Source organism: Cervus canadensis, chromosome 15 (genome assembly GCF_019320065.1).
Source record: "Cervus canadensis isolate Bull #8, Minnesota chromosome 15, ASM1932006v1, whole genome shotgun sequence".
Lineage (NCBI taxonomy): Eukaryota > Metazoa > Chordata > Mammalia > Artiodactyla > Cervidae > Cervus > Cervus canadensis.
Genome location: NC_057400.1, coordinates 57,798,979 through 57,825,345, shown reverse-complemented (window position 1 = coordinate 57,825,345; position 26,367 = coordinate 57,798,979). Strand labels below are relative to the sequence as shown.

General features: G+C 38.9%; 1 protein-coding gene across 3 annotated transcripts in view; it reads left to right on the top strand.

The window, feature by feature from the left end:
* Window positions 1-22,203: 22,203 nt before the first annotated feature.
* Window positions 22,204-26,367, top strand: part of ZNF385B (zinc finger protein 385B) — a 333,103-nt gene continuing 328,939 nt past the window's right edge. For all 3 annotated transcript variants that reach the window (XM_043487744.1, XM_043487745.1, XM_043487743.1), the window contains exons 1-2: window positions 22,204-22,339; window positions 23,043-23,363. In XM_043487744.1, coding sequence (XP_043343679.1) covers window positions 23,045-23,363 — 319 coding nt within the window. In that variant the 5' untranslated portion in view covers window positions 22,204-22,339; window positions 23,043-23,044. The remainder of the gene's footprint in view (window positions 22,340-23,042; window positions 23,364-26,367) is intronic.

Here is a 26,367-nt window from a genome sequence, read left to right as displayed (position 1 = left end):
ATTATTTACAAAATTTATGTGTCACTTACTAAGCTCTGTCAATCAAGTTGCTGTCACCACTGCTCTTTCATTTCAAAACATTATGTAATAACAATCCAAATTAGAAAAAAATTGAAATTGGTTGACTCATAGGATATAAAAAATGATAAAAGGAAAACTGGAATTTTCTTCTAGATAGTTAAACATATCTAAACTTTTAAAATTAGCTGCACTTTCTAATCTTGAAAGAGTAGCTGTAGCTTTATACAAGATTTATATTTTCCCTATATATGAATACTCTACATAAGATTTAGCACACACACCATAGTGCAATCATAGATAGTGAAAATACACCAACACCTTATAAAACTCACCACCACAGTTAATCACAACGTTCTTATCTACCCCCACTCCCTTTTGCCTGTAGAAACGGGATCTTACCTTCCACACATTGAAAAATGATGGAAACCATCTGGGATGAAGTCCCTCCTGTGTCTCCCAGCTTTTTCCAGCAGTTCTTTGTATCCACATCTTCCTTCAGAGAGCTTTTCTTTCCTCTATAGGTTTCTCTGGAGAAGGGCATGGCAACCCACTCCAGTACTCTTGCCTGAGAATCCCATGGACAGAGGAGCTTGGCGGCCTGCAGTCCATGGGGTTGCAAAGAGTCAGACATGACTTAGCAACTGAGCATGCATGTGTAACTTTCTCATCCACTATATTCTACGTCCCATCTCTACCTCCTTCTAGGAACTCACTGCCATAGTTACCTTTCTCTTTTTCAACTATAGGTTCTTTGTATTCTATCTTAAAAGTCATTCAAGTCTCTCCTTTCTACAAAACATTTCAATTGCCCCTAATGGCCTCCTCCTTCCTTAGAATCTTTTGATGTGAGATCTATAACTATTCCCTCTTATTCTTTATTCTCTCATTCATTTTCTTTTTAAAAGCCCTCTCCAAATGTAATCTTTCCATTACATGCTTTCATGACTCTTATCTTGGCTGTATCTTTACCCTTCACTTCTCTCTTGTTTTATGCCATTTTTTTCTCCTTTACATCTGATCAGATCCTGACTAGTGGCATTTCCATCTCATCCAAGAAAACTTGAAGTCAGTTTGATCCTTCTTTCCTCTATTCTGATTGCAGATTCAAAATATTAATATCTTGGCCTAAAATTATAGACAGAGTGTGTTGGAGTTTTCCCCTCCATACAATTTTAAATTTCTTAAGACAATGGCTTATACCTCTCTCCTCCACCCCTACTCCCAACAGATCTAGAGAAATACTGAGAATCTGATAGTTATTAAATATTAGAGGTATATTCTTTTGGGGAGAAAAACTCACTTCAGTGGTAGGTGTATGACAGCATTTCAGAGCTATTGACCTACGAATATGCAGCTATTTTATTAGCATTCTCTTCAATATATGCTCATTGACCCTTTTCATGGTATACAGCATTTTATTAGGTAATACAGTTTTTGTAATGAGGTTTTATAAATTTTAGACACCTCCAGAAATTGAAAATCTGTTTACAAATTGAGCCATGGCCTAGATACATTTTTAGACCAAACAACACAGGCCTGGGTGTGTAAATAGTAAGTATCGTCTAGTTAACTGTGTAAACGCAAGTGAAGATTGGGTGGGCATGATGGTGAGGTGTCACTTAGAGGATGGTATTGAGTTGAGCAAGCTCCAGAAAATGATGAAGATCAGGGAAGCCTGGCATGCTGCTGTCCATGGGGTGACAAGGAGTCGGACACGACTGAGCGACTGACAACAGTAATCGAGTTAACCAGAGTGATTTCTCTGGGGAGAGGATTTCAAGTTTCTTCTGACTTGCAATTATAAAAACTGAAGACTGGCCCAGTAAGAACAGCTTGAGTTCAGGATCAGAGACAGAAGGCACAGAAAGGCAGAATGGAGATAAATCCAGAGATGTGGGCTTAAACTAGAAAACAGGTTCAATCCAAGATTTTGTTCTTCCCTCATCAAACTAAGTTATTGTTGTACCTATAAATATATTATGTGATTTGCTCGTATGATAGCTAGCATTGACATAATGGTTACACTTCTCATTTTGAGTTTTAAAATGGAAAGTAAAACCATCACATGTGCAAAACACTACTTTCTTCCTATTTTCTGAATTGTTCTCCCCCCCTCCCCACCCCCAACATTTCTGCCACTCTTTCTTTCCACCTTATCATCCACCCCAGTTGCCTGCCATTGTGGCTGTTGACCACCAACTCTTATGCTGTAGCTGGATTCCTTGGTACAAGTTCAGTGTCCCTGGGGTGGTCGTTATTGGTGGAGGAGGAGGCTTGGCATTGAGAAAATGTGTTCCAGATCCATAGCCTAGTTTCTGCTAAAGTGGGAGCTCCCGATCAGTGTTTCTCAACACGTGGTCCTTAGAATACCTGCATCAGAATCACTTAAAAATGCAGATTCTGGGACATGCCCCAGGCCTTATTTGATTTATGTCGATGGGACTCAGCCGGAGAATCTACATTTTTAAGCAAATTTGCCAGATGAGTCTTACAGAAACTGAAATTTGAAACTTTCTGGGATGTGTTTTCATCTTCCTATCTTCTTTCCTGTATTTCTTCCTCCTTTATTTTTTTTTTTACCACCCCCTCCCCACCATCTCATTTAACAAGCTGTCCAGTGTGCATGTGTGCATATGGTGTAAACATTTTCACCTATTAATTGCATTATATCCCTTGTTAGGTTATTTGCATCTTTCAGGGTTTCATTTTTGTCTTATGTAGAAAGAAAGTTGCCTACTTCTCCATTCACTGCTTAGAATAAATTATTAAAATGGCATTAACCACTTGGTAAAGGCAGACACACAAATAGTAACTATGATAGAAATAATTAGAGTTGTAGGACTCCCTCTTTACTAAGAACAAGATGCAGTAATGTTGGTGTGTGGCTTATAACAGAAGGTAAGTTAGTCTAGGGCAGGACTAAGGTACAGTGAAGAGGACACTCGCCTTGGATACAGACTTTAAGTTTTAAGGGGATGCCAGAAGTTCAGCAATCAAGATAAATATTTTATTTTAACATTTCAAAAAAATCAAAGTTAATTTAAAAAATACACAGTTAACAAAATACCAAAATTTTAAATAAAGATCAGTATCGTGATATTTCCTTCTGCATCTGGGTCTAATATGGCTTGCCATGGCAATGTTACTGACCTAAAATATTGCATTAAAATGTTGTTTATGTTGATTACTCAGTTTTTTTATGCCTCCTTAAATTCAACATCTGAGTCAAGTGCCTCATTCCAACCTCACTGTAGTCCTGGCCCTGGCTTATCTCTAAGCTGAGTCATTTCAATGTTTAATTAATTAAAACAGAAAAGTCCATTTTTATCTACTTTCTGCAAGAATCTCCATTTAAACTTTTAAGTGACATTTTTACAAATACTCTATTTTTGATGCAAATATCGGGAAATGTCCAGATTTTGAAAATGTCATTATAGATGTCAGGGATTCAAGTAAGTCTCAGTAAGAAACTTCATTTTGTAAATAACAGTGTCACCTAAAGATTCTAAGAGGTAGAAGAAGTATTAACAAGACTATAAATCTAGTGTTCGAGGCTCATTTGTTCTCCATATGAACTAGAAAACTAGGAGTCGACAAAAAAGGAAAAACGTTCAAATATATCAGAGTCGGCCTGGCAAAACAAGGGATTGTGAAAGGGGATTTTTGTATAATTAAATGTCAGTTTGCATTTTGAAATATTGCCGGCTGCCTCCCACTCAATCACCAAGTGAGAAGAGAGGGAATAGGCTCTCTGTGATACCCAGAACTGAGAGCCTCGCTTGGCTTCTCCATGAAGGATGAGCTGCAGGTCGGAAGGATCAGAGCACATCATTTTTCCCAAGGCAATTCAGTATTGCCAGTAACTTCAGTTGGACATTATAATTTCCCTTTTAAAGAAGAGTAAACAGCAGTAGCCAAGATGAAGTTGTGTAAAGTTTTGGATTTTAGAAGAGGGAGACATTTTAGAGGCCATCTAGTTCATTCTCCTCCGTTTACAGAAGAGGAATTTGATGCCCAGGCAGGTCAGTGGTTTCTCAAGGTCACTCAACTATCAAGTGACTGATGGAGCCGTCCCTTTCTTCCACACGATGCTGGGAGCAATTGTTAGGTTGAGAAACAGGGGAATGGTGCAACAGAAAGTGGTACTGGTCTCCGGTTCCTTGTACGTAAGTGGCTTAGAAATCCATGGGGGAAGAGTGGAAGGAGAGAGTGGGACGAATGAAGAGAGTAGCACTAACATATGTACACTACCGTGTGTAAAACGGATAGCTAGTGGGAAGCTGCTGTAACACAGGGCGTTCAACTCCGTGTTCTGTGATGACCTCGAGGGGTAGGATGTGGGGTGGAGTGGGAGCAAGGCTCAAGAGGGAGCGGATATATGTATACTTATAGCTGATTCACATTACTTACAGCAGAAATTAACACAGCCTTGTAAAGCTATTATACTCCAATTAAAAAATAAATTAGAAAAAGTAAAAAGCCACCCCCCCCCCAAAAAAAAAACATTTATAAAAAAAGAAGGCTTTATACCTGGTGTCATGGGACTCTGAAGTGGGGGAGACATCCTTGTATAAATGCTCAGGACCAGCTGAACACGTAAGTTTCTTAGTATTCCAAGAAATACTTTATTTCTCTCTTCCTCATTCTGCCAGTTATACAAATGCCAAATTTATTGAATTAGAGTCTACAGGGATAGAACTTGGACACAGGGATTTTGAAACACACTCCCCAGGTGTTTTTAATGTTAGGCTGCATTAAACATAGTGATTAGAGATTCATTTCTTTTTGACAAATACATCTTTTTTATCCAATAGCAACTTAGAATTAATTCAAGGGAAGGCTTGCATGAGGATGCAAAATGAAGTATAAGAATCCTAGAAAAACAGTTTATAAAAGGCAAAAGAGAGGAAATCTTCAAAGACAAATATTGACTTTTCAATTTTGTTCAGTCAGTGTAAGCATGGGAGGAGCTTAGATCTAGAATTAGCAGTCCTACAAGGACTTTTCTTTCTCTGCTCATAATCAGACTAAGCTTTTGAATGCCCTGCTTTCAGCTACTTGAGAATTTTATTTATATGATCTTATTGTCATGAGGCATAATACTACTTTATTTATCATCATGGAGTGGTTTCAAGAAGAAAATTGGTTTTTATCTTTATTCCAAACTCAGATGTAGAGAGTTGAATTAATCACCCTCAAGTCACTGCATATAATATTTATCCCTGGATCCCGAGAGGCTCCTTTCTTGTATTTATTTCTTTTGTGTCTATTTCCCCTCTTCCTATCACCGAAAAGGCGTACTTTCTTGTATGTTTGGCATGAGTCCTTTTAAAACGGTTCCACCATACTGTGAATATGCTTTCTGTTTTAGTATATCTTACATTCCTCAACTGCGTCATTGAGGTGAGAGAAGAAAGAAAGAGCTTATTAGATGCTCCAATGCATCTTTCAACAGACAGACATTTATGAGGATTATTGGATGCTGCCTTTCAAAATATTTATACTACTCCCTTAATATGACTTATTTGTGTAATACCATATGAATTTCACTTGTTGATGTGAACATAGTGCTCCAAGAATTCAGATGAGCAATTCTCATCTAGCCCAGGTAGTTGGTTCCTACCCTGCATTGCCCCAGAATGTCAGATACTTATAAATAAAAAATACCTAGTACTCATGTATGTAATTTGAAAACATGAAGTTGGTCTACAATCTGATGTAGTCACCAGTAAATAAAAGTGTATTTGAGTATAAAAGTGTATTAAATTCAATGCTGGCTGTTCTTTTTTGAGTCTTTTCTGGTTGTCAATCAGAGTGATTTTAACAACTTCATAACGTTGAAATTAAGAATCCGTCCTGCTGCAATCATCAAGACAGTATCATACTGGCACAGAAACAGAAATATAGATCAATGAAACAAGAAATAAAGCCCAGAGATAAATCCACGCACCTATGGGCATCTTATCTTTGACAAAGTAGGCAAAAATATACAATGAAGAAAAGATATTCTCTTAAATAAGTGGTGCTGGGAAAACTAGACAGCTACATGTGAAAGAATAAAATTAGAACACTTCCTAACACCATACACAAAGATAAACTCAAAATGGATTAAAGAGCTAAATGTAAGACCAGAACTATAGAACTCTTAGAGGAAAACATAGGCAGAACACTTCATGACATAAATCACAGCAAGATTCTCTATGACCTATCTCCTAGAGTAATGGAGATGAAAACAAAAATAAACAAGTGGTACCTAATTAAATTTAAAAGTTTTGCACAGCAGAGGAAACCATAAACAAGGTGAAAAGACAATCCTCCGAATGAGAGAAAATAATATCAAATGGAATAACTGACAAAGGAATAATTTCCAAAATATGGAAGCAGCTCATGTAACTCAATACCAGAAAAACAAACAACCCAATCAAAAAGTGGGCAGAAGACCTAAACAGACATTTCTCCAAAGAAGACATACAGATGGCTAACAAACACATGAAAAGATGCTTTAACATCATTTTCATTATTAGAGAAATGCAAATCCAAACTACAATGAGATACCACCTAACACCATCGGGATGACCGTCACCAAAATCTACAAACAATAAATGCTGGAGAGGGTGTGGAGAAAAGGGAACCCTCTTGCACTGTTGGTGGGAATGTCAATTGATACAGCCACTATGGAGAATTCCTTAAAAAACTAGGAATAAATCTACCACGTGACCCCACATTCCCACTACTGGGCATATACCCTGAGGGAAACTGTAATTGAAAAAGACACATGTACCCCAGTGTCCCCTGCAGCACTGTTTACAACAGCGAGGACGTGGAAGCAGCCTAGATGCCCATTGACAGATGAATGGATAAAGAAGCTCTGCTACATATATACAATGGAATATTGAAAAGTGAAAAGAAAGTGAAGTCGCCCAGTCATGTCTGACTCTCTGCGACCCCGTGGACTGCAGCCTACCAGGCTCCTCTGTCCATGGGATTCTTCAGGCAAGCATACTGGCGTAGGTTGCCATTTCCTTCTCCAGGGGATCTTCCCGACCCAGGGACCAAACCTGGGTCTCCTGCATTGGAGGCAGACGCTTTAACCTCTGAGCCACCAGGGAAGCAAGGAATGCACTTGAGTCAGTTCTGATGAGGTGAATGAACCTAGAACCTATTATACAGAGTGAAGTAAGTCAGAAAAAGAAAAACAAGCATCATATTTGAAACATATATATGGAATCTAGAAAGATGGTACTAATGAACCTCTTGGGAGGTCAGCAGTGGAGATACGGACATAGAGAACAGGCTTATGGACACGGAAAGGGAAAGAAGAGAGTGGGGTGACTGGAGAGAGTAGCATGGAAACATATACACTACCATATGTAAAATAGATACCCAGTGGGAATTTGTTATATGACTTAGGAAGCTCAAACCAGTACTCTGACAACCTAGAGGGGTGGGATGGGGTGGGAGATGGGAGGGAGGCTCATGAGGGAGAGAACATGTGTATACCTTTGGCTGATTCATGTTGATGTATGGTGGAAACCAACACAATATTGTAAAGCAATTATCCTTCAATTTAAAAACTCCATCTAAAAATAGTTTGGGGAATGTACTGCATGCACATTTTATAGAGTAAAATTAACAATTACTCTTGGGGGCAACTAATAAATTTGGTTTTCACTATTTTTCTAGTTTTTCCTTAGAATAGAATTAAGTCAAAGCTACCCTTTCTTTCAGGGGGAAAGGGAGAATATAAAGATTTTAAATGTCATCAAATGTAACATAAGAAGCAGTGGAGATATTTGGCAAAGAAACACTGTAAAAAATCAATTTTAAAAGGGCAAAAGACCATTTAAAAGAAAATCAATATGAAAAGAACAGGTAGAGTGACAATAAATTAAAAGTTCAAGCAAAATCAACATTCTTGCCATCAGACTCTTATCCTGCACATTTCTTTTCTAGGTCATCTTTACCTGCCTTCTCTGTTTTATATCAATTCCAACTAACAATGGGGTGATAACGTTATGAACCTGGATATTCCTATTCCATTTGAAACCTGAAGAGCTGGTCTTGCTCCTAGCAACGTCAGGACACTGACTTTTCAACAAGACGTTTTTTTCTTTTCACTTAGGAGCAGTTTCTGGCTTTGACTCTCACAATCAAATTCTGACGCTTTCGATTGCTCTGGTATTTGAGTCTTTGTGGCCTGTTCTTCTCATCATGGTCTTTTATAAACCTGACTTTCTTCTCAGTAATTGGGTCATCTTCTTCCTATGGTACCTTTGGGATTAATTTCTCCAGCAGGGCTTGCAAGGTCACTTCCTGGCAGCCATATCACACCCACCGAAGCTATCAGCTCTGAATCTTGATCTGGTGTTCTCAGTTCTTAATGGAGCTTTGGGATTGCTGTTTTCTTTTCATGTTGCTCTTAAGTCTATTATGTTTGCTGGGTGCTTTGGCCTGATACAACACAATCCCTTGTCTAAATCTATCTTTGTTCCCTATTAGTGGCAGTAGCTTGTAATAGGTTAGCTACAAGGGCAAGATAAGAACCTGTCAAAAGACCAGATACAATTACTCAGAGAAGGTACTAGCTTCAAACTCACCAATGTCTCCATATTAATGATTGCTTATGCATGTATGTGTGTGTGTATATATATATACACACATAGAGAATTGAATTTTCAAATATTCCAGACTAAATTTTAAAATATTATATCAGAAGACAAAAATGAAAATCACATTATTGTCAAAAGTTATACTTTCTGATGTGAAAAAGCAATCATCAGGGTTGGAATCTTAGTAAAGTTTATATTCTCTCTAATTTTGAGTACTCATGGATGTGAAAGCTGCATTTGCTGCACAATTAATACAACTTTTTTGACTTTTTGAAATTAAAAATGATACCTAAGCTTTGCCCAGTGCATTAATGATAGCACCATTCCTTTATCTGACAGTTGTTCAGGGTTTCAACAGCTGTACATCTTTTGGCTTTCAGAACAATCATTGGAACACATCTCTCTTGAAAAGAGAATTGGTTTGGTAAAGCTGGATGGAGGTTGTTTACTGGATGTGTGTTCTACTTCTCTAGAGTCAGAGCAAGAAAGGAAAGCTGGGCAGCTGCCCTCCTGCCTCTGGTAAGATTACAGTGGAGTGGTCTCCAAGACAGAGCCCAGTCCCTCAACAAGTTGAAGAGAAGCATGGTTCATCACCAAGGTCTTTAGGAACAAATGTTTTACTGATGTCTAGCAAGAACCTTTCTCGCTTTACCTCCTTCTCTTCCTTGACTTTCAATGTAACCACCTAATAGTGGCCACAGCCATTGACACAGTTGTCACATATGCCCTTAACTATTTTAAGAGAAATTGTACTGGTTTTTAGGCTTCTTTTATTCTTTCTTCTTTTATGTATCCTGTTTAAAATGATGACACCTACAAAATTATTTTTAAAGATTAAGAACTTCTGTAACATTGGCCTAGGAAGGATTTTTCTAAGCAAAAGGCAGTGATCATAAATGAAAAGATGAGTAGATTTGATGACATGAAAAGTCAAAGCTTAAGTACATTTGAAAATCATCATAGTCCAAATAAAAAGGTAAGTTAAATGGAAAAGTATTTGCAATATATGAGAGTTAGTTTGTTTCATATATAAGAATATCTTTTAAAAGCAATGAACTTCCATTGAAAAAGAAACAAGGAAAGGTCATGAATAAGAAATTTACAAATAAAAGCTATAACACGTGGTTAATATGTGTATGAAAAACTGCCCAATTATGCTAGCAATCATAAGTGCATTTGAGAACATGCTGTGCTTGTCAAATGGACTAAAGTTGTTTAAACAGCCTTCTCAGTGCTGGTAAGGGTGCAGGGAAATAGACGTTGTCATGCAGTACTGAGAGAAGTTTGGATTGGTAAAGCTTATTTAGAAGTCAAATTGGCAATACATATCAAAAGTGGACTTGGGAACTCTGCTTCCTAGAATTTATCCTAAGGGAATAACCACAGATATGCATAAAGACACAAATTAAAAAAAAAAATCCTTTCTAGCCATGTTTAGCATAGTAAAAAAAAACAAAAGTGAAAAAAACACTGTCATACCACCATCCATAGGTTCCAGGGGAAATGAAATGGTTCCAGTGATCCTTAATTCCCTAGAATTTGAAAGTGTTTGCAAGAAATGGCTACAAAGGCCTTAGGGGTACTTTAGATTCCCTGGTCATACTCTTGTCCTCATATCCCAGGAATGAGACTCCAGTTTGGCTAAATTATCTCTGTAGGGGGAATATTTTGCTGTCATCAGGACTGATATTAAAGATAAATATTTAATGCAGAGGAAATATTCATGATGTGTTAAGTGGAAAAGCAAGTTATAAATTGTGTACAGTAATCAGGTTTTTATAAATACATAGTTACAATTTTTAAAATCTAGGAAAGTGTACTCTAAAATGCAAATCTCTGGTGCTGGGTGTGAGGGAAATTTAATTTTCCTTCTTTTTCTGTTATTTCTCAAATATTCTGTGTTGATCACATTACCTTTAAAAGCATTAACTAAAGTAGATATACAACTCAGAACATATTATAAATGTACAGTTTGATGAATTTATATATACACACCTGTGTAAAGACAGAACACCATTGGTCCATTTTGTATTCACTTTAAGTCATTCACCTCCTTCCTCATCACCACCAACACCTCCAAAGTGATGACTGCCTTGACTTCTAGCATGGATTAGTTCTACATGGTTTTATACTTCATATAAAGAGATGAAATCATACTAGTTAGACTTTTGATCTGGCTTCCTTTGCTCATTATCATATTGAGATACATCCTTCTTGTTGCATGTAGTTGTAAATCATAAATTCTTATTGCCATATGTTATTCCTTTGTGGGAACTAATATATTCCCCAAGCTTCCCTGGTGGCTCAGATGATAAAGAATCCACCTGCAATGAGGGAGACATGGGTCCCACCCCTGGGTTGGGAAGATCTCCTGGAGGAAGGCATGGAAACTCACTCCAGGATTCTTGCCTGGAGAATCCTCATGGGTGGAGGAGGCTGGTGGGCTACAGTCCATGGGGTTGCAAAGAGTCAGACATGACTAAATGACTAAGTACAGCACATTCCTTCATGGGAATTAATGTAATATAATGTATTTACTCATTTTACTCTTGATGAGCATTTGTATACTTTATAAGTTTGGGCCTATTATGAATAGTGCTTCTAGGAACATTTTAATGAATATTGTACATTTGGTGAACATATCTGTATATTTCTGTTAGATATATACCTTCAAGTAGAATTGCTGCATCTTAGACTATGCTTATGCCCAGCTTTAGTAGATACTACCAGTTTTCCAAAGTAGTTGTACCAGCCTGTGTGGGAGCCCTTTAGGAGAAGTTCCTCAGTTTGCCATAGCTCCTTAAGTCTCTTAGGTGTGAGCCCCATTGGTCTTCAAAGCCAGATGTTTTGGAGGCTTGTCTATCAAATGCTGACCCTAAAAGTTGGAGTGCCTGATATGGGGTATGAATCTTTCACTCCCTGCTCTGGGTTTTGAGTTCCCTCTTCATCGTACATTGCTGTACCCACCTGTAACCAGACTGAATCTCCACTGTTTCTATTTGTTTTGTTATCCTTTTCCTCTTGTTTGCCCAATATGAAGGGGTTGCTCTGCTGATAAGATTATTTTCAGAGGAAATTGTCCCATATGTAGCTATAGATTCAGTTTGTCCATAGGAGCAGTAAGTTAAGGATCTTCCTAAAAGATGATGCTATTTAAGTGCTGCACTCAATATGCCAGCAAATTTGGAAAACTCAGCAATGGCCACAGGACTGAAAAAGGTCACTTTTCATTCCAATCCCAAAGAAAGGCAATGCCAAAGAATGTTCAAACTATCACACAATTGCACTCATCGCACATGCTAGCAATAGCAAAGTAATGCTCAAAATACTCCCAGCCAGGCTTCAATAGTACCTGAACCGTGAACTTCCAGATGTTCAAGCTGGATTTAGAACAGGCAGAGATCAAATTGCCAACATCCGTTAGATCATAGAAAAAGCAAGAGCGTTCCAGAAAAATATCTACTTCTGCTTTATTTTCTAAACTAAAGCCTTTGACTGTGTGGATCACAATAAACTGTGGGAAATTCTTCAAGACATGTGAATACCAGAACACCTGACCTGCTCCTGAGAAACCTGTATGCAAGTCAAGAAGCAACAGTTAGAACTGGACATGGAACAACAGACTGGTTCCAAATAGGAAAAGGAATTCATCCAGGCTGTATATTGTCACCCTGCTTATTTAACTTATATGCAGAGTACATCATGCAGAATGTTGGGCTGGATGAATCACAAGCTGGAATCAAGATTGCCGGGAGAAATATCAATAACCTCAGATATGCAGATGACACCACCCTTATGGCAGAAAGTGAAGGAGAACTAAAGATCCTCTTGATGAAAGTGAAAGAGGAGAGTGAAAAATGTTTGCTTAAAACTCACCATTCAGAAAACTAAGATTATGGCATCTGGTCCCGTCACTTCATGGCAAATATAAGGGGAAACAACAGAAACAGTGAGAAACTATTTGGGCGCCAAAATCACTGCAGATGGTGACTGCAGCCCTGAAATTAAAAGACATTTGCTTCTTGGAAATTTGCCAACAAAGGTCCATCTAGTCAAAGCTATGGTCTTTCCAGTAGTCCATGTATGGATGTGAGAGTTGGACTATAAAGAAAGCTGAGTGCCAAAAATTGATGCTTTTGAACTGTGGTGTTGGAGAAGACTCTTGAGAGTCCCTTGGATATCCAACAAGTCAATTATAAAGGAAATCAGTCCTGAATATTCACTGGAAGGACTGATGCTGAAGCTGAAACTAATACTTGGGCCTCCTGATGCAAAGTACTGACTCGTTGGAAAAGACCCCAATGCTGGGAAAGATTGAAGGCAGGAGGAGAAGAGGATGACAGAGGATGAGATGGTTGGTTGGCATCACTGACTTGATGGACATGAGTTTGAGCAAGCTCTGGGAGTTGGTGATGGACATGGAAGCCAGTGTGCTGTAGTTCATGGGGTTGCAAAGAGTTGGACACAACTGAGTGAGTGAACTAAACTGAAGGCTATTTTGAACAAGATATTTTTAATACAGAATGCTATTTTGAACCAGATATTTTTAATACAGATCAGGGTTTAGAACCACGGAGTTATCCTTGGCACCAATCCCTCTCTCTTTCCCCAGTCCCATTTAAGCAATCACTAGGTCCTCTTGATTTTTTTTTCCTCAAGGTTTTTGAATCTATCCACTTTTCCCCTCTGAGGTCACCATCAGTATCCACCAACCATTTTCTCTTGCTTGAATGATTTCTGAATGTATCCATATTCATGTGACCACCTCCTTACTTTGCACCACATCTTTTATCCACTCTGAAGGCCAAGTGATCTTCTCACAAGTCAAACCTGTTCATCCCAGTCGTCTAGTTTAAAATGCTCTGCCCATTCCCTAGACCAGCGCCTCTCTTTGGTTGCAAGGGTTCTCATTACCTGGCCCCAGCTTAGCTCATTCCATTCCCTCTCGCTCTTTCTGCTCTGGATGGACTGGGCTGCCTTCAGTTTGTCAGACCTGCCGTATTTCCTCCTCCTCCTTGACCTTTGCTCTTGTGATCTCCTTTATCTGGAATGTTCTTCCATTTACTCCTGTTTGTCCTTTAGTTCTTACCTCAGACATTACCTCCCCTCAGACTGCGTGGACCAGGGCAGCTCCCCACTAAAGATGTTAACTGCACTGTTTCTCTTCTCTGCACCAGAGGGGGAGAATTTAACTCTTTGTTAATCAATATGTAGGTAAATATAGTCAATCTAAGAGCTCAGCTTCTAATATATTTATATATTTGAACTCTTACCAAGTGTCTGTTATCCAACCATAGCTCTTTGAAACCAATATATGCGTTTTAAAAGGCTAGAAATAAACAGCAAAGGTAGTTCACTTTGAATGACAGGAGTGTGGAAGATTTTCTCCGAGTCTTTTCTGATCTTTGTATTTTCCAAAATTTTTAGAATTGATGTAACTTACTTTTAATGGGTGAACAGTGCAATAAGTATAACAGTGTCTAGATAGTATGTATAGAGATTATGACTGGAAAGAAACTACCGTGTGTTATGTGATCCCTTTAGTTTTACTCTGTGAAGTCGCTGAGTTGTGTCCGACTCTTTGCGACCCCATGGACTATACCCTACCAGGCTCCTCAGTCCGTGGAATTTTCCAGGCAAGAGTACTCGAGTGGGTCGCCATTTCCCTCTCCAGGGGATCTTCCCAACCCAGGGATCAAACCCGGGTCTCCCGCACTACAGGCAGATGCTTTACCGTCTGAGCCTTTACTCTACACCCTCCCATGTGGCAAAAGCCAGAGACTACCACTGGTTGTTTGTAAGCTTTTTAAGATGACCTGAGAGTTCAATGAGTGGAGATAATATTCCTTTCATGGTGGGCAGGTCTGACTCATGTGGGCATCTCTTGAATTGCTTGCATTCCCTTCCATGCCTGGAAGGAGTGTTGGCAAGAATCTCAAGGAGCCAGGAGAGCTGCTTCCAGCTTCATGCACAGACTCAGATGTTGAGCTGCTGGAATGATCCTAAGGACTGCTCAGGAAAGTGTTTACGGTAGAAGTGGGGCTGCAGAGTCTGCCTTTGTCCAGGTCATCATGATTTGAAGTTCCCTCTCCTGTGTTCTGTTGCTGTCTCAGACCAGGCAAAGAGAGAATGGAATCCAGGCTTTCTCACTATAAAGACTGTGTAGCCAAGTCAATAAGTATTTCTGTCTCTAGGGCTTGATATGTATACCTTCTGGTGCATCAGTTCAGTTCAGTCGCTCAGTCATGTCCGACTCCCTGTGACCCCATGAACTGCAGCACGCCAGGCCTTCCTGTCCATCAGCAACTCCCGGAGTTCACCCAAACTCATGTCCATTGAGTCAGTGATGACATCCAACCATCTCATCCTCTGTCATCCCCTTCTCCTCCTGCCCTCAATCTTTCCCAGCATCAGGGTCTTTTCCAGTGAGTCAGCTCTTCACATCAGGTGGCCAAAGTATTGGAGTTTCAGCTTCAACATCAGTCCTTCCAATGAACACCCAGGACTGATCTCCTTTAGGATGGACTGGGTGGATCTCCTTGCAGTCCAAGGGACTCTCAAGAGTCTTCTCCAACACCGCAGTTCAAAAGCATCAATTCTTCTGTGCTCAGCTTTCTTCACCGTCCAACTCTCACATCCATACATGACCACTGGAAAAACCATAGCCTTGACTAGACGGACTTTTGTTGGCAAAGTGATGTTTCTGCTTTTTAATATGCTATCTAGGTTGGTCATAACTTTCCTTTCAAGGAGTAAGCGTCTTTTAATTTCATGGTTGCAATCACCATCTGCAGTGATTTTGGAGCCCCGAAAAATAAAGTCAGCCATTGTTTCCCCATGTATTTGCCATGAAGTGATGAGACCAGATGCCATGATCTTGGTTTTCTGAATGTAGAGCTTTAAGCCAACTTTTTCACTCTCCTCTTTCACTTTCATCAAGAGGATCTTTAGTTCTTCTTCACTTTCTGCCATAAGGGTGGTGTCATCTGCATATCTGAGGTTATTGATATTTCTTCCGGCAATCTTGATTCCAACTTGTGCTTCCTCCAGCCCAGCGTTTCTCATGATGTACTCTGCATATAAGTTAAATAAGCAGGGTGACAATATACAGCCTTGACATATACTCCTTTTCCTATCTGAAACCAGTCTGTTGTTCCATGCCTCATTCTAATTGTTGCTTCTTGACCTGCATACAGATTTCTCAAGAGGCAGGTCAGGTGTTCCGGTATTCGCATCTCTTGAAGAATTTTCCACAGTTTGTTGTGATCCACACAGTCAAAGGCTTTGGCATAGTCAATAAAGCAGAAATAGATGTTTTTCTGGAACTCTCTTGCTTTTTCGATGATCCAGTGGATTTGGCAATTTGATCTCTGGTTCCTCTGCTTTTTCTAAAATCAGCTTGAACATCTGGAAGTTCACAGTTCACATATTGCTGAAACCTGGCTTGGAGAATTTTGAGCATTACTTTACTAGCATGTGAGATGAGTGCAATTGTGTGGTAGTTTGAGCATTCTTTGGGATTGCCTTTCTTTGGGATTGAAATGAAAACTGACCTTTTTCAGTCCTGTGGCCACTGCTGAGTTTTCTAATTTTGCTGAGATATTGAGTGCAGCGCTTTCACAGCATCATCTGTTAGGATTGAAATAGCTCAACTGGAATTCCATCACCTCCAATAGCTTTGTTTGTAGTGATGCTTCCTAAGGCCCACTTGACTTCACATTCCAGGATGTCTGGCTCTAGGTGAGTGTGAGTGACCACACCATCATGATTATCTGGGTCGTGAAGATCTTTTTTGTACAGTTCTTCTGTGTATTCTTGCCACCTCTTCTTAATATCTTTTGCTTCTGTTAGGTCCATACCATTTCTGTCCTTTACTGAGCCCATCTTTGCATGAAATGTTCCCTTGGTATCTCTAATTTTTTTGACGAGACCTCTAGTCTTTTCCATTCTATTGTTTTCCTCTATTTCTTTGCTTTGATTGTTGAGGAAGGCATTCTTATCTCTCCTTGCTATTCTTTGGAACTCTGCATTCAGATGCTTATATCTTTCCTTTTCTCCTTTGCTTTTTGTTTCTCTTCTTTTCACAGCTATTTGTAAGGTCTTCTCAGACAGCCATTTTACCTTTTTTCATTTCTTTTTCTTGGGGATGGTCTTGATCCCTGTCTCCTGTACAATGTCATGAACCTTCGTCCATAGTTCTTTAAGCACTCTGTCTATCAGATCTAATCCCTTGAATCTATTTCTCACTTCCACTGTTTAATCATAAGGGATTTGATTTAGGTCATTCCTGAATGGTCTAGTGGTTTTCCCACTTTATTCAATTTAAGTCTGAATTTGACAACAAGGAGTTCATGATCTGAGCCACAGTCAGCTCCTGGTCTTGTTTTTGCTGACTGTATAGAGCTTCTCCATCTTTGGCTGCAAAGAATATATTCAATCTGATTTTAGTGTTGGCCATCTGGTGATGTCCATGTGTAGAGACTTCTCTTGTGTTGGTGCATCACCAAAAAACAAATGTTAAAATCAATATTTGCCTAAAGTTAAGGCCCACTACCATCATTCAAAATGACTTTTGAGATATGGAAGCAGAAAATTGTATCATATAATAAATTTGAGTATTATTGAACTACTATCTCTTTGAGGTAATAATTTTGATCTCTCCAACCTAGAGTTCGAACCCAGGTCTCCCGCAATGCAGGCAGATTCTTTGCCAGCTGAGCCACAAGGGAAGCCCAAGAATACAGGAGTGGGTAGCCTATCCCTTCTCCAGCAGATCTTCCCAACTCAGGAATTGAACCAGGTTCTCCTGCATTTTGGATGGATTCTTTCCCAACTGAGCTATCAGGGAAGCCCATCATATAATAAATTAAGTATTATTTAATTACTGTCTCCTTGAGGTAATAATTTTGAGGTAACAATGCTGGCCTTTTGCATTATTCTCAGAAAGTGAGAAGAATCCCAAGTAGGATCTTTTCCCAAAATGATTCATTCCCAAATGGAATTAAATAAATAAAAACTAAATATTATGCTTAAAGATGATTGGTTTAACATCATGAAAGCAAATATAGCACATAATTCTACAAAGTTTAGAATCATGATGTGATCTATCATTATTTGACTTATCAGATAATAAATATTTATACCTCAAAATAAGTACATATTCTGTCTATTGTTGTAGAACTAGTGCTGGATTTAGTTGTCAGTCAATTTCTCTATTTAACTGATTGAAATATTTCAGTAATTATTTTTGTATAAAATAACAATTTCATAATTAACACTAATTATTGTAACTTATTATTCTTGCAATAAGAAACATGCATTTTTACTTCTGATAGAATCTCAGTGTACTAAACATATAAGGATATTTTCAATTCTAGTTTTATTTGAAATGTAAATATATATATTTGGAATTGATCTTCTGGCACTAAGAGTAAAATACATTCCTTGTTCTCATTATTGACGTTATGATACTATTTGTGCATAATGGTAACTTGAACCACTCAGAAGATTAAAGGTGTCAGTGAAGACATTGATCTACATAGACATACAACTATGGGGTCTTCTGAAAGCCAAGACCAATTTAACTAGCAGGTCTTTTTTGAAGTTGTACTTCAGCTGAATTAATTATAGCAACTATTTTGTTTTACTAAACATTTATGGAGCATCTTCTAAGTGCTAGCCTTCTAGCTGGTTTAAGATATAGAAATAATGAATGAGCATAAACCAACCTTGTTTTACTTATCTTTAGGTAACTCAAATGCCCCAGTCTATTTACCCTTCACGTTAGCTTATCCAAAATAGTTCAAATCTCTACTCTCCTTGGGGTAAGAATTCCAGTATTTTACCAGCTTGCCCTTCTTGCATGATTTTTTTGAATCCCTGAGATAGCCCAAGCTAGTGGTTAATTGACATCTTAACTAGTTGTTTGGTTCTAGACCATGCATCATTCTTTTGCCAGTCACTGACATCCTTAAACCCCTTGCTGCTGTTCTCCCATGGATGTCTTTAACCTCAGGTGTCATTCCAAACTCTCACACAATTTCCTCATCAGCTGTGATGTTTGCATGATGACTTCAGAAATTTTTTTAAAAAAGGCAACACAGATAGAGAATCTGACAGTTGTTCCTGGATGTTAAAATTCTCTGAGTTCACAGACCAAAGCCCTCCATAGGCATTCTCTCTTGTTCAGCCTTCTCTGCCCAGTCTCAGGCTGGTCTCTGTCTCAGGAATCAGTTTACCTCCCCACAAATGGAATACCTGAAATAAGTTTCTCATACCTGCATACAGGTCCCCTGTCCCCTAGGCCCAGAGGCAGTCACAGGCTGTGTCTACTTCCTGCTCTCATCAATCTTGTAGTAAGACTCACGGTGGAACAATGTTTTCCTTTTGTGGTAATCCTACCCTTCCAAAGAAGTGTGGTCTCTCCATAAAATATTCATGACAAGAGCAGTACTTTCCCTAAAGATGAGTTTATGAACCTGAAATGATCCCCAGTTCAGTGTAGTGTAACAGTATAGTACAATTTGAAATTCAGCAATCTCAGACCATTCTTGTTTCTAAGGTAAGATACATTTACATTCTTCCTGTGGCTTCCAATCTTTACCTCTGAATCAGTTGCTTTTTGTTTAAATTTATTACATAAGATAATTGGATAGCTACACAGGTCAGGGCCAATTTTAGAGAAAGTTGTTAGTATAAAATTTCCTGACACGTTGCATCTTGGTTATTAAAAATCACTCTAATGGCAACCCACTGCAGTATTCTGGAAAATGCCATGGACGGAGGAGCCTGGTAGGCTACAGTCCATGAGGTCGCAAAGAGTTGGACACGACTGAGTGACTTCATTTCACTTCACTTCACTTTTAGATAGTTACTGACTATCCCATCAGGGCTTCCATGATGGCTCAGTGGCAAAGAATCCGCCTGCAGTGCAGGAGACGCAGGAGGCATGGGTTTGATCCCTGGGTTGAGAAGATCCCCTGGAGGAAGAAAGGACAACCCGCTCCAGTGATCTTGCTTGGAAATTCCATGGACAGAGGAGCCTGGTGGGCCACAGTCCATAAGGCTGCAAAGAGTCGGACACGACTAAAGCAACTGAGCATGCACACGACTATCCCATCCTGTCTTTTCCCCAAAGCAGTAACTCAAGGAACAACTTTCTTATTCCTTGACCTGTACCAAAATATCTTATTCTGTCATGGATGTTAAATGCTTGGTCATCTAACCTGATAAAATAGTACAAAAAAGACATAGAATACTTGCTATGATTGTCTTGACCTCTCTTACCTTCATGTAACCAAACTATCCAGAGCAGAGCACTGCCCACAGCTCTGTTTAAAATTGGATACCTCTCAAGGTCCTTCTCCCCTATGCAAGTGAAACATGTAATTTAAGATAGTCTGATAAAAACACTTCAAAATAGAAGTGGGATTTTTTTTTTCTTTTCTTAAACTATTACCTTCCCCTTAGCCAAAAGGATGACATTATAAATGTTTTCACCACACGTAGCTTAGAAATTGTCTCATCTCAGACCAAAAGTAGATGCTGAGATTCTGATATCTTGCTTCAATACTACCTCTAGATCCTTTTCCCCAAACCTCTGGAATTAAATATGTTCTGATTGCACGTGGCTGTTAACAGGGGCTGAACTTCTTTTTCTCCTAAGGGGGAGGAAGTGTGCTGAAGCCAGCACAGGACTAATCAATTGGGACTTGGTGGACAGAATGCACACCCTACCCGCAGGCATCGTGTCCTCCCTAGGGTGGCCCACAGACACGGTGTTGGAGGCTTGGGAGATCGTCTGTAAACGAGAAAGTAAAATAGGGATCAAAGTTATGAAGGTTCTGGCATTATGCAGAGGTTGCAAGGGAATTCTAGAATAGCTATTTATTTCATTTTAAAGGTACCTTTCTTAACCACTTAAAACAGGTAAATAAATCTAAAGTATAACTTATTTCTAGGACAAATGACTATCAGAAAGCATTGGTAAGCTGACTATATCTTTTATAATACAAAGAAGTCATTTTTTAGATTTCAAATTTAAAAGGGAGCATATGATGTAAATTCTGTTTCTGTGAAATACCATACGTTAATTAGGAACATGGGCAAGTCCACAGACCTCCAGATAAGTTAAACTTTCAGATGGAAGTGTCATCATTACTCAGCTGAGTTAAGGATATTCATTGCTTGAGGTGAAATTTAATACTTAGATTTCAATGATTCAGTGAGATGATGCCTGACCTCACTTTGCAAAGTTAAAAGTTATTGGTTTTCCTTATGTTTTACAATAGATTAGTTTTTTAAGCAAGGCATAATATTTTAATGACAAGTTTATTTTCAAAATTATTCTTTTTATCATTTAGTTCAGTAATTTTTATGATAAATTTTAATATTTTAGGACAGAGTACAAAGTAATATGTTTGAACATAACTTTTATGGCACTAATATTTTCTAAAGGTTTATGTGGAAAAGGGCTTTGTGACACCATAGCATTTTCGATTAGGGACTAAAGCAAAAAATATTGATATATGGGCAGTTCAAATCACATTTCAATTGTAACAGAATTATGTTTTGTAACTCAGTTATAGGAATTGCTTAAACCTGTTTTTTGTGTAGTCTGAATAGGTTTTCAGGAAGAAAATGGTCTATTTGAAGAGCTGAAAGGAATTGATTCATTTAGAAAGTTTTGTGAAATAAAGAGTTCCTTAAATTGGTGGCACCAGGGTAAAGTATTTATGAACCAATGAGGTCTGACACATCAAAATTAGTAACATTCTAACAGTTCTGTGAAGGTTATGGTTTGGCATATGGTATAATGCATATGGCAGTTTACAAAAAGGTGTGTTAGTGTAAAGAAGTTCTTGGCATACTGTATACATGAAATCAATATCGCTATGGTCATACCCTGTACTGTAATTTATTTTCTGAATTTTGAACATTTAACTGGTGAGTGCTCCAAATTTGGACTAGTCTTTAGTTGCTTCTCCCTAGAGCTGCAAGCCAAATTGGATCAATCAGCTGCTCAGACCAGTATCTTGGAGTTTTTCCCACAGGCAGACTCCCTCACAAGCTACGATCCTCCCTTTGTCTGAACACTTCATCCCTCATGGCACACTAAGGTCCACCTCAGCCAAATCTTTTTCATGGATATCCCTTTTCTTTAGTTTTTGCCCAAATATTCTTTGAATATCATTCTCCTCTTTCCTCTATGAGAATATGTTTATCTTTATTCTAGTTGAGAACCAAGAACATTGTAATAGTCACACCGATATGTACAAAACACTGGTAATATTGGTCTTAACTAAAAATGAAAAAGGATATGTTATAGTGGAACTGAACAAAATAAAAAGCCAAGGCTATCTTCATTGCCCAAGGTTCTTCAGGTACTGGAAAGGCTCCTTTAAAATCTTTACTTAGATTATAATTTATCATTTTATCCTTATCTAGATAAATGAAAATCAGCACTTAAACCAAATTTTATCTTAGTCTGTTTTACTTTTTTCTATCTTTCAATTATTGGATTACCATATATCGTATTCCTATTATTTTGTATTTCAGATGTTCTGCATTTCAGCCTCATCAAAGCCTAAATTGATGTTTATGGGCTAATCTGGACACCTAAAAACAATTTGCTTCACTACATCTATGAGAGGATATGTTCAAATTCTCACTGGCTGACTTATAAAGGGGCTTTTGGAATACAACCCAATGTAAGTTCCAGACATAATGTGTTTTAGTCTTTGCTGTTCACCTCCTCCCCAAGTAAGAGCATTTATTTGTCAGCAGGTGTGGAGGGGTGTGTGTGTGTATTATATATACCTCTGTGTCTACACATATCCTTTCTGACAGTATGGATTCATAGCATCCTTTATCCTTTCCTTAAACAGATATTTGAATGTCTGTTATGTGAAAGATGCAGTTCTAGGCCCAAGGGATATCCAGAAATGAGGTTTATGCTCCCCACCACCAGAGTTCACACTCTGTTGGGGAAACAAACATAAACCAAATAAGTGCACACACACATATGCAGTGCACGGGGTGAGAGGTGTGCTGAAAGGAGGTCACTTAGCACTGTGTCAGCATGTAGACAGGAATCTGCTTATTTCCAGGGAAAACTTTCCTGGAGGGAGTAATGCACCAGCTAAGGTCTCAGGGTAGGCAGGAGTTAACAGGGCAAAAGAATAGAGAGGTGATGGGAGAAGGAGACAAGGATGGAGTGGAAAAGGCTCCGGATAGAGGGAGCACATGTCACAGATCATGTCTGCTCAGCTAAGTGCTTTGGGTGATTTTTTCCCAAGCATAACGCCTGAGTAGCTGGGAGACTTTAGCTTAAGCCATACCATGAAAGCTAATCATAATCATACTAGAAAAGAAAAAGGCATATATTTTACAAGCACTTGTACTTTTTTTAAGGTATGAAGTATTCCTTAAGCCCTGACAACTACTCTGAAGATGGAATTATGAATATGGCAACTTTTCTAAGGGGCTTTGAAGAAAAGGGGATAAAGAACGACAGGCCTGAGGACCAGCTGAGTAAAGAGAAAAAGAAGATTCTCTTCTCCTTCTGTGAGGTGTGCAACATTCAGCTGAACTCTGAAGCCCAGGCCCAGGTCCATTACAATGGCAAGTCTCACCGCAAGCGAGTCAAGCAGCTGAGTGATGGACAGCCCTCATCCCCAGCCCAGAGCTCCGCGCCGCCACCCCCAGCCAGCCCCAGTACCCACACCAGCACAGGTAGGTGGGGGCCTGGGGCCCCACTTCCTGCTGGGAGAAATGCTTCTGCTCTAGAAAGTGAAGGATTTAGAGCAAGGCTTATCTTTCACCTTAAAACTGCCACCGCAATGTATATGCTTCTTCCTACAGGTAAAATCCAAGAGCTGTTTGTTACTTCTCAGGATACGTTTTTAAATTGCTATTAATCTATATTATACTAGGCAAAATATATACATATATATATATATACACACACATATATATATATGCACACACACACATACAATTTGTATGTTGGATTGTAGGCTTAATTCTCTGTCTCCATAGTATGCAAACATTCCTTGACATATTTTGAAATGTGTTTCAAATGGATGGTGATGTCCATTTTTCCTCCTCTCTGCAAAATGAGGCTTTCTTTCGTCTCCTTCGTCTGCTTTCCATTGAGTAGCATACTATTAGATTGTATATAAAAAGCTCCAGCTTTATTTGTAACACCCTGTGATGCAGGAAAGGAACATTCATCTTGTGTGCTACAAGCCTTATATTCTTTTAGGGAGTTGGCAGCAGCATGCCGGCCGTGTTCTAACAACGGGAACGGGCATTGCCAAAACCAACAAGGCTTACCTCTGAGGTCCAGCGCCATGGCAAGCTCTGTCCCTGCCTCTTGCCTCTCACCCTTTCCTGTGGGCTGGGCAGAGGGGGAGGCTTAGGGATTTCCACATTCCTGAATCTGCCCAGATTTCTTCACAGTCTTACAAATCCTATATCCTTGGGCAAGGCTGCTGCCTCCCCATTGCTGGTCTTTGGGTAGCCTCATCTGTGACACAACTAAAGAAAATGTGAAGTGTACTGTTTTCCACGGTGAAGATTTCTGTAGAAAGTCGGTATCCTCCACAGATTTACCTGGGAGGCCAGAATAATCCTCCTCCTAAAAGTGGGAGAAAGCTCCAGATTCCTCTCTAGCAAGCTCTTGCTTTGGTAATGAGGCTTCAGCTTGAAGTGGGGTGCTGCGTGCGGCCCTTTGTTGGGATTTCACTTGGTCCTGTTACACAGTGTTTGATTTCATGAAGTTATATCATGATCCATGTTGAGCTCCAGCAAAAATGGCTTGTGTGTGTTTGCTGTAATCAGTTTTGTATTTCAAGCTAAACCTAACTACTGTTTACCCAGTGTATGACTTAATTTCATTATTTTCCTCAGTCAATATTTATCATGTTGTGAAAGAACATAAAGGGACTTACCAGGATATAAGATAAAAGACACATTTATTATAATCTGCTGTGCTTAGTCGCTCAGTCATGTCTGACTCTTTGTGACCCCGTGGGCTGTAGCCCACCAGGCTCCTCTGTCCATGGGGATTCTCCAGGCAAGAATATTAGAGTGGGTTGCCATGCCCTCCTCCAGGGGATTTCCCAACCCAGGGATCAAACCCAGGTCTCCTGTACTGCAGGTGGATCCTTTACCAACTGAGCCACCAGGGAAGCCCTTTATTATAATTCTGTTTACTTATTATGATGATAATTTTTATAAATATTTGCAGATGCATTAATGTATTTGTATTTACATGTTAAAAATACAGTTGGTATTGTTGAAGCTGAAACTGTAATACTTTGGCCACCTCATGCGAAGAGCTGACTCATTTGAAAAGACCCTGATGCTGGGAAAGATTGAGGGCAGGAGGGGAAGGGGATGACAGAGGATGAGATGGTTGGATGGCATCACCGACTCAACGGACATGAGTTTGAGTAAACTCCGGGAGTTGGTGATGGACAGGGAGGCCTGGCGTGCTGCAGTTCACGGGGTTGCAAAGAGTCGGAAACGACAGAGTAACTGAACTGAACTGAGGGTAAAAACTGATGACTTTCTTGTATCTACATCAGAGGGTAAATAACCCTGAATCCAATATCTATGTTTAAATGGAGGTTAACCTGTGGTTTCTAAAAGAAGTAATATTAGTAGATAACATTCATGGAACATTTTCTGTGGAGTATGTTTTGTCCTTAAGATAAGAACCTTATAGGAATTTTCTCATTTAGTCTTCTCATGAACCCTGCGGTAGGTACTAAGATTATTCCTAATTTATAGACTAGGAACAGAGGTGCAGAGATAAAATTTATTCAGGTTTGTACAGCATGGAAATGGCAGATCATAGTTCCAACCATATTTAAGGAATAGTGAGGCCATAATTCTTCATCACTACTTTGCTGCTGTCTTCTACCGTGTGATAAACTCAGATTAAATTCAGACCCATGTGCTATAATATATTTGTGGTCACAAACAGTTACTGTGATGGTAAACTACCTCTCTCTAATGGGTTTTGAAAACAGATATTTGAAGCTCCAATTCATGAATTTTTCCATCTTTCTCTCTTGCTAATGAAATATCCAGCTGATATAAAATACATTTAGCTAAGATGTATACAGAATATTATGGATATATTCTATAAATAAAACATAACTCATTATCTAGTATAACACAGTCTCTTAATAGAGAGTAAAATGGGTGAGAAAATGAAATAGCTTTTCAAGTTTTACTTTAGGCAGAAAGGAGAGTTTTCATTTACTGATAATATAGTCAGTGATTCATTTTCAGAAGACTTGGGTTTAGCATGTGATGAAGGCAAATCACTTAACATCTGAAATTGGATAGCATTAATCGTCCCATCTGAAAAAAAGTAAGGATAATAATGTCTCCTCTTTGAAATAGAAATTGGACATAGATGTATGTACAAAGATGATTATGACAACCTATAATTCGAAAATGCAAACTGTATCCTGAATGTCCAATAGAAAAAAAGGTTAAATACATATTATCACGTTACAAGATGATTGATAGAAACCATAGTCATTAAAAGTTGTGTTTACTGTAACGCAGTGAAAGGGGAGACTGCCACAGTCTCACGCCAAGTGAAACAACAGGAACTGGAGCGGAATATACTTTAGGGCTGCTATGTGTGCATGTGCACTTGATTGTTTAGAGTCTCAACTCGATGAACAGCAAGCCTGACATGGTTTGGTTTATTTCC